Source organism: Anoplophora glabripennis, unplaced genomic scaffold (assembly GCF_000390285.2).
Source record: "Anoplophora glabripennis isolate ALB-LARVAE unplaced genomic scaffold, Agla_2.0 scaffold522, whole genome shotgun sequence".
Lineage (NCBI taxonomy): Eukaryota > Metazoa > Arthropoda > Insecta > Coleoptera > Cerambycidae > Anoplophora > Anoplophora glabripennis.
In genome coordinates, this window is record NW_019416807.1 from 236384 (window position 1) to 248294 (window position 11911).

Genomic DNA, 11911 nt, shown 5'->3' on the forward strand with positions numbered 1-11911 from the left:
AAAAAAAAATAACATCCTGTATCTCGGAAACGAAGTACTTGTGGACCCATGTTCATAATAATATTATGAAGTTCATATTATGAACTTTTTTACATATTTTGCTCAGTGGAATCTCCCCTTTTGCCACCCCATCTCTGAAATATCCGGTATACTGATACAGAGAGGGATAAAAAAATTTGGCTAATTGTTAGAAGAAGATGTTTTTTCTATAGTCATAAATAAAATTCTATTTGGTGCAAATTTTATGGCAGTCACTATAATTTTTGGAATAATCATACTTTAACAAATATTTGGTGGGAAATATTGATCAAAAAAATTACTGAAAAATGGTAGCTGATATACCTAGAGCTTATATCTTTGCAAACATGAAAACCTTTTTCTAGAAAAAACAGAATTTTTTGGTTCAAATTTGGTATACACCCTGTGTAGATAACATATACTGAAATAACTTAAATTGTAATTATTTATTTTCGCAGACATGTCAGGAACTTCTGTAGTTCTACTAGAGATGAATTTTAAGTATTTTGCCCAAAAATTAAACAAAAAAACGTAAAAGTGTCGTACTTACTTTCGTAAATTTTTAGATGCGACAAAACAAAAGTAAGTAATGCCACAAATATTGTCAGGCAATAACTTATTAATTAATTATTTTTATTTAAAATTTCGCATTTAAAAGAACATTGAAATTTCCACCTTTTAGAGAATGTTTTTTTTAAAGTAGTTAATTATTTGAATCACCAGCAACACATGCAATTCAGATCAGAATATTAATACCTAAACGTAAAAAGCAGCAGTGGCGGCTTGCCAGGTGACGCAAGTGACGCACAGCTTCACCTAAAATTTCCGTTTAGTTCTGCAATTTAAAATTATTTTTAATTTTATATAAATTTTATAATTTAGGTATAATTCTATATTGAAAATGTATCGTGTGTTTGTTTTATTCGCAGAAATAAACAGAATAGTTGCGCGGTGAACGCTTTCTAAAAAAAAATTGCCTTCGTTGAGCGCGAGCATCAACTTCGCACATACAACGTATAGCATAAGCTAGTGACACGGATCGAAATCAGTTTGTATTCCGCTTCACATCGTTGTTTACGGAGGTTGTCATGGCATCGAGGCGGCCAACACGTGAGTAAACTATAGAGTGACGGAACGAGTGACGCGGAAATTGAAGCATGGCCATCGCCCATCTCGCCTGCCTTAAACAATTTATACGATACGTCGCCCAGTGTACGATTATAACAGTTCTTTGTTAATATTTGTTTTGTATCAATAATTGTAGAAATGTTTCCTATGCATGATCCAGCATGTATTTTGTTGGAAACGCCCTTTTCCAGATGGAAAATTGAGGACAAAAAGGATTTTTCTATTTTTTATAAAATCTAAATGAAAATCCTTCTCGTGAACGTCAGTTTTTAGGTAATTTTGCAAATGCAACTAAAAATTTTCAGATTCATTTAAAGCCGTTTGACCTTGAAATTTTTTTTCTTTTTGGTCAATCAATGAATATGCTTCACCTATTCTCTATGTCACGAGCCGCCACTGAAAAACAGTCATTCAATTCATTCAATAGATGGAATATAGTACAATATTTTGTGAATCAAAAACATGATGGACTTTAGCGTTGACCCATCCATAGGAAGGGAACTCGGAAAGATTACGCCAGAGAATATTGGGGAAATAATAACAATAAAAATAAAAATATTTTTTCGAGAATATTTTAAATCCAGAAAATGTCAGAAACTCAAATCAAATATCATTTTTAATGGAATCTAAAAATTGCGATGAGTGGCATCTATGTCGCTAATATCTAGGCAATTAGATTTAAGATGTTGTATGGATCAGTGATATGAGAACTACAATAAAAGGCACTGATTGAAACTATTAAACCCTTTTGACCACTTTTAGTTTTTTTTGCTCTTGAAATTTATTAATTGTCTAAATTTTATCTCCAAATTACTTGTTATGGGTCATCAAAACATATAATACTATATTTAATGAAAAAAAAAAAGAGTTGTGCACCTGAACGTTAAATTATGTATAGAGTACTTTTATATAATGATTATTTCAGTGTAACATGAACAATCATCAATAGTGCTGGCACAGAGAGCCGCAATTCAAAGGCGTACCAAGCGGGCCAACAGAGACATGCGTGAGCCGCTGCCTCAGAATGCTTTTCACGTTCACGTCACATTAGTATGCTGTTGCCTTTGTTATCGTGCGGATGTTCGTAATTAATTCCTATCCGCTGATGTTTATGATGGTATATTAGACAATTTAATTTGTTGCTTTTCAATAAATAATGCGTACGCCTATATCCCGCGGCTCAGTTCTGACAGCCTTAATCATCAGTATTAAGAATATAATTTTTTTAAGATTAGTATAAATTTATTGAACAGCTACTATTTATTAGTTATATTTGGGCCGTTAAAAAGAAAATTATGGAACGAAAAACTTTTGATTGTCAATTGTGATAACTAGATTTAATAATATGGCGAAAAAAAAATGGGTATAACGGAATTAAATATTACCATTGTATCTTTTTATTTTAATACACAGACGTGACTTAAACAAATTTTCATGTTTCTATCAATTGCACATATTAAATGAATAGTCACTAAAATTTATAAATAGCATCAATTAGACACTTAATTATTTTTACATTACTAATGTTACTAAAGCAGACGCAGCTAATACAATGTCAAAATGTATAATTTACAATTTGTGAATGAGTAATGGTGAAACAATAAAATACTACAGGTCTCTAAAATGTAAAACAATATACAACTATATATAATTTCACAAAAAATATAACAATTTGAATGCGATGTTCATTTGATCACACACTCTTAGTCTGGCACATTGAGTATCGAAATTTATACACTGATATATCACAACTTTACTTAAAAACTTTTTGGTTATAGTTTCTTAACCGCATCGAGTAAAAATTAAACGTTAAAATTACACATATTTCTGAGGATTCTGCTCCTTACTCTCGTCCTATATCCTCCATCTACTCTATAGTCTTCTTGTGTGAAACAGAGACGTATTTTTTTTTACAAAATACAGCAGGAAGCCGAACAGCAACTGCTGTTACCGCCTTTGCTTTTCTGTCGTTGATCTGAAACAAACATAATAATTTTGTAATGCTTCAAATCTTTTTATTAAATCAACAGACAAAAATCGGTGTGCTATGAAAGAAAATAAGTAATAAATAAATTACTTGACTTTTATTGAAGTTCTTATGTCTGTGTTTGGAATATACAAGGTGTCCAGAAGCGACTGGGCTATACTTGTCAAGGGCAAAGGTAGCTTCCTCGAGCGAAAATAAATTGATTTATATTATTTACTTATTTTCCAAGGAGGAAAATCTCACAAAGATATGGAAACTCAAATTAATAACTGATAAACAAGCAAATACAATAGTGAAAAGTGGCACTCGCATATTTGCAGAAGAGGTTCTGTTCTGTTTTACAAGTAAATATACCACTACAAGTGTGATAATTCATTTAACTTTCCTAAAAATACTTTATAAAATGCAGTAACAGAGGAATGTGATATACAAATCCTCTTGGGTTTGTTTTCCCCAATTCGTTATTTTAAAGGTTATAATACGAAATTATCATTGAATGTATTTGACACACATTAAACAATGTATAACTTACCTTGAGAGTTAGGCTCTGGAAGAGTCTCCCTTGGAACCAAATGCATCACCGTGGTCTTCCCAAATGGCAGTCCTAGAGCACCTAAGGTTACGTTACTGTGAAGGAACCGACCCTGATAAATGAGTCTGAGTATTTCAGCCTTTGATACAGCCTCTTGGCACCAATCTGAAACAAAGAGAATCTCTTAAGATCTAATAGTGTCATTAGTCTATAAGTCTCGAGCGGATTTCAAATTTTCGCTCAACTTTCCATTCGGAATCCTGTCCAAAGCAGAGATTCATGCTCGAGAAGACTAAGCTATCCTCCTCGAGAAGTAGTAGGCGTAGCGCGGAAAATAATATCCCAGCCGCCTCCAAACATCAAAGCCGTAGAAGACGGGCACCGCGAAACTAATGCTAGACAAGTTAAAGCCTAACAAGACAGTGATATAGACACCAGAGTAACCATACTAGAAGTGTCGCCAAAAGACTAGGCTGCAACTAGGTTCAGTTGAAAGCCTCAAGGAAACCGCGCCATCCCGAAGATATACCAAAGTGGTCGAAGTCAACAAAATAAATTAGATCGTTGACCATATTTCTAGGAATGTACCTTCCCTCCGCTGCAGGAAATAATAAAGATCTAGGTAAAAATGTCGATTCTTCCCATACTAGTAGTAATTTCCGAGAAAATGATGGAATTAGACGTCATGGCGCCCAACGTGGGACCCAAATTTCCAAAAGGCCAAGGAAATGTGGAATTAGATGACAGTGCATATTAATCAACAAATCGTAGATAGGATTACACCTAACATAAATATTTATTGTCAGAAACGACGATATAAAAGAAATAATGGCGATATATCAAATCTTGGGATGCAATGTCATTAGAACGGAAAAACTGAAACAGGCAAATTGAGTAGAATAATTATTATACATATGGTACAAACTTTTATGTGATCAATCATCTAGGACTACACATTTTACGGATATGTGGTTTTTTAAACAAGCTCGAAATTATAGGGGAAAGTTGGTACACAGTTAAAATCCTGAAAGGTGGAAGTTTTATCTATAATGCATTATACGAATATCGGACAAATGACGGGTTTTCACTTAATAAATTTCATAATTCTGCAATACTCACAATCAAATAAAACTAATAATTATTTTTAATTTCACGCTCGATTTCACGTTTATAATATTAGCTTTTCTAATTTTCAAGCCCATTATTGATACTATCATTCATCGTTATAGTTGTTAATAGCTTCCAAACGAATGTCTTTCTGTATCAAAACATATTTGATTACTTAAGTAAGCAATCACCACAATCACTATACTTAGTAGTTATGTTATACAGGGTGTGGCGTGTATAATCTATAAAAATTAAACTAGAGCTTCCTGATGATATTTGCTATAGAAAACTCTTTTACGAAACAGTTCTATCTTCGCGTTTTTTTTTTTGTATAAAGTAAAGTTCATTTTTTCAACGAAAATGAAGGCCGACACTGTGTTATTTATTAAAAACTTTGGAAATGTTTTTATGCGGCCCGAGATGAACCTTATAATTTAAGTCGGTATAATCTATTAGTACTAGTAATACTAAAAAAGGATAGGTTACACTGTCAAAAAATTTGTGCAATTTTGTATTTGTATTGAATTCATTATTCACTTAATTATTAAATATTAAGCATCGTTCATCGACGCATCAGTGTTAAAAAGTGAAAGATTCCAGACAAAAGTTTTTATTTTGTAATTCCACGATAGTGTAATTTTTATAAAGAAGTAAACAATAAGATTAGCGTGCCGATTATATTAAAAACGAGATTCTTATTTCTTACTGTGCTTAATTTTTTAGTTTTTGCACAAACTAGTTTTGCAATGAAACGAGTAAACAATGCATTTACTATTTCCGAACGTGTCGATATGGTGTTAGTGTATGGTGCAGCAGGAGAAAATGCGCTCGTGGCGACTAAGTTGTACCGGGAACGATGGCCACAACGTCATCCCTCATGTGCAATACAACCCTACAGTGCGTTCAGCGGCTGCGAGATACGGGAAGTGTAATTCCTGGTGGAGAAGGACGTGGTCAGCAAGTGAACCTTAATGTTGAAGATGCAGTGTTAGAAAATTTTGTCGAAGACCCCACAATTAGTACTCGACGACTCGCACAACAAGTAGGAACCTCATCCCGTATAGTACATCGCATCTTAAGGCGCTAGCTGTTGCACCCCTATCATCTGCAACCAGTTCAACAGATTTTAACCCCAGATTGTGATCAACGAATGCGTTTTTGCAGATGATTTTTACGGCAATGTGCCGATCAAGTACACTTTCCTGCTTATGTCTATGTAACAGTTGAGACGATATTTATACGTGATGAAGTGAATTTCCATAATATGCACATATCACGCAATTAGGGAAAGTCATTTTCAACATCGGTTCTCGGTAAATGTTTGGGCTGGCATAATAGGCGATGTACTTGTGGGTCCCTATTTCTTTGAAGGATGACTAAATGGACCAACATATGCTGACTTTTTGGAGAACCGGTTGCCTGAATTATTGGACGATGTGGCATTACAAGTTCGGGCATGCATGTTTTATCTTCAAGATGGGGCACACTACCCGAGAAGTAATGACACTTTTGAATGAAATGTTTCCTCAGCGATGGATTGGACGCTTTGGTTCTGTGCCGTGGCCACCTCGGTCACCCGATCTAACTCCAATGGATTGGAGTCACTTGAAGTTATTGGTTTGCAGTACCCCAATTACTACAGTGGAAGAATTACGAAACCGTATACTTGAAGCTGCTGACACAATTAGGGGAATACCTGGAATTTGGGAAAATATTGGCCAAAATTGGGTGCGTCAATGCCATGCTTGTATCCGCGCTAATGGGGATCAATTTCAACATTTTCCCTAGAAATGGTAAGTTTTATTTCATTTTGATCCATATTTTAATGGAGTTTGTTTAGTGCACGCAGTTGGCAATTACAGATGCTTACGGATGTGGTTTTGTTTGCGAACTCTTGCAGAATGCATTTAAGATAGTAATTACTATTAATTATTATGATAAGAAAATATTAGGTTTTTTTTTTAATATTTATTTTTCTTAGCTTTTGCATTGAAAAATTCCCCAAATATTGAGAACGACGATTTGTTTACGCGGTTGGTCTATAGCACGTAAATCATCGTACATCACACGGACAATTTACGAAAAAAAAAACGCGAAAATAGAACTTTTTCATACAGGACTTTTCTACTACAAATATCGTTAGGAAGCTGTAGTTTAATTTTTATAGATTATACACGCCACACCCTGTATGGTATTATATGACTAATCATTTGGAACATAGCAAACAATCCTATTAAAACAAATAGTTTAATGTTCTACCGAGTGTCTATCGTATGATTACTACTGTTGACGAGACAAAACAAAATCCCGTCTGAAACATCTGGATATATAAATCTCCTTTGCCAAATAAATAGAAAATTATGAGAACAGTTTAATTAGTAGTTTATTTCGGACAAATTATATCCTGAATAATGCAAAAAAACTGCTTACCCTCTGGCCAATTGTCAAAAACATGCTGGGCAATATCGCCAGCAGAATCACTAGGACTGAACAGGAACTCTTTTGTTTTTCCACTGACAAGTATCAGACGCAGGTTAATCTGTAACAAATTGAAACATTTAGTATGTTACTCGTACTATCAGGACAATATTGGTAACAATTTATTCAGAGTAAACAGTATTATGCAAATATGTCCCAAAAAAGTAAAATATCGTACAAATTAAGAACTCGTCTTAGATAAGGACGACACCTACAGCACTGAAGTTGAAAATTATTGAAACACTTCAAATTTTTAAAGAAATAATTATAATCTACTAATTTTATTTATAGAAGAAAGTACATTTTCGTTACAGTGTACAGTACAGTGTTTTTCGTTAGTGTTATAGTAACTACAAATAGGTAAAAGATACAGTACAAAAACTAATGATGCTAGAGAAACCCATTATCCCAAACTTCCGATATTGAGACTTTAATAACTTTGTCTATTTCTATGTTGCCTTAAGAGAAAATATTGATTTCTAAATTAACTTCCTCAATTTCGTCGCGAAATATCGACAACAAAAACCGCGGGTGGGGCATACCTACGCCTACGACGAAAATCTAAAACATAGATTTCCAATTCGCGACCCTCGCATAAGCATCCACAAAATGGCTTTACAAAGATATCCGCTACTTTGCCCAACTCTGCCCTTTACGAATAAATCGATATAATCATTTCCTCAATACCAAATTGCTTTAGAAGTACATGACGGTGAGTCTTTTTATTTTAGATTCGATTTTATCTGCCATTTAAAAAGTGTTAAGTCCGGTTTACATGATGTGCGGAAAAAACTTGACGGCGTCAGTTAATGAATATTCTGCAAATGATTCGTTAAAAAAATGACTCACAATTAGTCAGCGGCGTATGAAAGAGGGGAGGGAGTGGCGATCAGAACCTTCCCCTGCTTCTGCATAGGAATTCCCATAGGCTGTTATTATTTTTTTCTTTTCAGTGTGGCAAAAATACCCAAATAAATAAAAAATTGATCGCAGCCTAAATGAAACAACACAGAGATAAGTAAATACATTGTAGATCATAGGTATGATGAAAATTAAAAAATAGGGTAAATTTAAGATAGAAGAATAAAAATTTGGAATATACAGGGTTATCCAAAAGTCCCGGTACGGCAGAAAAACTTTCGAAGAAAGCATTTTGGAAAAAAAATGTTTCAGACAAAAATGTAAGGATTTTTCCCTGGCTATCTGATAGTGACCTTGGATTTGACGTTGACTTTGACCTTCAAGGTCATTTGAAGGTCAAGTTAAGTTTTTTAAATGGAACCCCCTATTTTTTATTGCGGATTTGGAAAGAGCAGGAAATTTTACGTCCAAATTTGGTCTTGACCTTGACTTTGACAATGACCTTGCTCTTTCCAAATCCGCAATAAAAAATAGGGGTTCCCATTAAAAAAAATTAACTTGAACTTCAAATGACCTTGAATATCAAAGTCAAGGTCAAATCCAAGGTCACCATCAGATAGCCAGGGAAAAATCCTTATATGTTTGTCTGAAACATTTTTTCCCAAAATGCATTCTTCGAAAGTTCTGCCGTACTGGGACTTTTAGAAGTCAATCCACATTTGACCTTGAAGGTCATTGTCAAAGTCATAAACCAGGGTCATATCTTTTTATTAAATTTCCAATACTTACTGTTAAGTTCCGATATAAGAAGTGCTGTTTATTGACATTATATTATGAATTTACTTAATAATGTAAATTAATTCGTGTTGTGGTAATAAAAAACATTTAAAAAATAATGGAATATTTAATGTGGAGGCGTCGCCGTCGGCGTCGCTAAGCGAATAAAGGTCTACTGACAGTAAACTCGAGAATATCTTCTGCCCGAGCAATTTTCATAATGTTACGTCCTCGGCTGCATCGTTTAAAGAAACTTGCATTCAATAAGTAAATAACATTAATTTAAACATCATTTGCATATGTATTTTTTACATCAGTATTTGCATAACAATTAATTTTTTAATTAGGTATTAATGTTGTTAAATTCCATTTATTTTAAATATCGAAAGAAAACATTTTTTCGTTTTCAAGTTTATTAGTAAATTTTAACCCAAAATTAATTGCCGTTCAGGAACATCTGTATCTGCATTCTTTAACAAATAAGTTTTTCATAAGGGTCACTTGTTCACCTCAACCTCAAGACTTTCACATAGTAAGAATTTTTAATTGGTGAAATATTCCTTTTAATTAAGGTGACCATATCCCGGGCCGAGAAATAGTCAAATTTCTGGCGTTTTTAGGTACCGAAAGCTTGAAAAGTAAAACGTGTAGAACAAAGTAAGCACAAAACTAAAATCCTTGATATTCTGTTTATTCATTGCTACTATTTAAATTTACTAAAAGTAAAATAATAGTTTAAAAAAAGCGTTTGTAAAACATGTGTTTACTGTTATTCTAATCCCACCTTTTAAGAATTATTTTCACGTACTTATAAAAATAAAAGTAAAGAATTTTATATGTAAGACTAAGCAAGTAAATGTTATCACAATATTTGTTGAACAAGGATTATAAAAAATACTCACAAAATTAAACATATCAGTAGCACCCATATTATTTTTTTAAATAATTGAATACTATTGCCCACACACCCGCCCCTGAAAAAGCGACTAAATTGTGGTTTACACTAAAACATGACCTTTAATCATTGTGTAATGTTTGAGAAAAACAAAACATTCCATTACTAACAATAAGATATTAAAAAAAGAATCGAACAAAACTTCAACACCGTATTTTGGAAAGAGGACACTTTTCAACGTAAGCTATAATGAACCTTTTTTTCATAAAATAATTTGAAGAATCGCCGTGTGAAATATGTATTTTAGATAATTTAGAAAATAGCGTGTAACATTTTATTGATATATATGCCCAGATGTATTCTTGATTTAGCACAATATTTTCTACAAGAGAATTTTCACAAGAGAATAGAAAATTATGGGAAAATAGGAAAGTAAATAAATTATTCACATATTCCACAAATATTTTGTCCTTTCATTAAATGGAAAGCACTAAATATCAAGCTAAATTTATCTTGTGTTTTTTTAAATCTATTTTTGGACAATAATAAGGAATTAATCCACGTTATTGATTTTATGGTATAATTCTGACATTAAATACTAAAACAGCATTTTATTAATTTCTTTGAGGTATGCAGTATCAGAATTTGAATACTTATTTCCTAGGCTCATGCGTAGTTATAAAACTATAGGAAGATATTTTTTCCAATGACAAAAAAGCAAAGTAGCTGGTCATCATATCTGAAATAGATCGACGGTTCTATTAGAATGGGAAATATATATATAATTCATTTCGGATTACGTTAATCACAAAAATATGTAATAAATAAGTCATTTCCTGGCAAATTAAAATACATAAATTTTTCTACATCTGGCGAAAAGGATATACAAATAACTTCATCATGAGTTGTAACATTAAATTTGGCAAATTCGAAACATATTTTCTAAAAAAATACGATAACTAAATAACAGAGTAGGTCTTTTTAAAAATGTATATTGTTGTCTTTTAAAATAACCCATTTTAGAGTAGGCAACAATGTTTTGCGTCAAGGGTCCGAATTTTAGAATTCTGGCTCAAATAAGTGAAAAAATCACAGCCAGGCTTTCCTGGTCCTGCGGCAAAATTTTGCGGAGGTCCCCAGTTTTATCCGCCCTTGAAGATTCTAGTTCATTTATTATTTTGTCTTATAAAGTATAAAAATGAAACGCTTATGACAATTTTCATTTGTTTATGTTCAGAGGTTTTAAACCATATTCAAAAAATTCATTATACAACTTACCATTTGGTCGCCATATACAGGATGTCTCAAAATTCCAGGTACAGGAACCACTTATTTTAGAGATCTAAATAAGAAGATTCAAGTAAACTTACGTCCATCAAAACTTGCTTCATTAAGCCCTAGAGGATATCGAAGTTGGGAAATTTTAGTTTTTAGGTCTTTTCTCTTGTAATTTTNGAAGAAGAAGAAGGAAGTCATCATCAACGCATTTTCGATACAAATCTGATTTAATTATAATTAAAAATTTGATTTATTTACTTCGATATGTAGGTCAACACGTGTTGTCTATATACACAAGTAGTATCATACCAAACATTTAAATCCTACTAAACTAAAATTATTTGCCAACTGGCGCTATCTAGCGGTTAAATGAAATAATTTTGGATACCCGAACTTTAGTTAAATAAGTAGTTTTATTTTGAATTAAGAATTTGTAGCTCCATTTGCATAAAATATATACCCTGTATATCGGAAACAAAGGTGATTCCTTGATCCATACTATCCCACTACCATTGGGTATGTAATGTAATATATTGTAATGTATTGATTATTTTTATTATACACTTTCTCCAAATCTATAGTATAGGCATGGAAAAATTTAATTTGTCAAAAAATCGTACAATCAGAAATTAGGACAAAATTTATAACCATTATATCTTCTGTCTTTATGACCCTCTTTTTAAGTTTGTCCTACACACCTGCATAATTATTTAATTATTAAATTTCCTAGTAAAGTAAAGATAAAATATTATTCTTCTCTCAAAATTTTTCCTGCGCTAGCGACATCAGTAATAAAAATATTTAGACGTTACAAATTCGTACTACTATTTCAAACTGACACTTGCTATCA

General features: G+C 32.6%; 1 protein-coding gene across 1 annotated transcript; it reads right to left on the bottom strand.

The window, feature by feature from the left end:
* Window positions 1-938: 938 nt before the first annotated feature.
* Window positions 939-11174, bottom strand: LOC108911864 (ubiquitin-like protein 3). The gene is made up of 4 exons (XM_023455492.1): window positions 11154-11174; window positions 7203-7311; window positions 3666-3830; window positions 939-3121 (listed from the first exon to the last, which is right to left on the bottom strand). The coding sequence occupies exons 1-4, from the start codon at window positions 11172-11174 to the stop codon at window positions 3057-3059; spliced, it is 360 nt and encodes a 119-aa protein (XP_023311260.1). The 3' UTR covers window positions 939-3056.
* Between the last annotated feature and the right edge of the window lie 737 nt (window positions 11175-11911).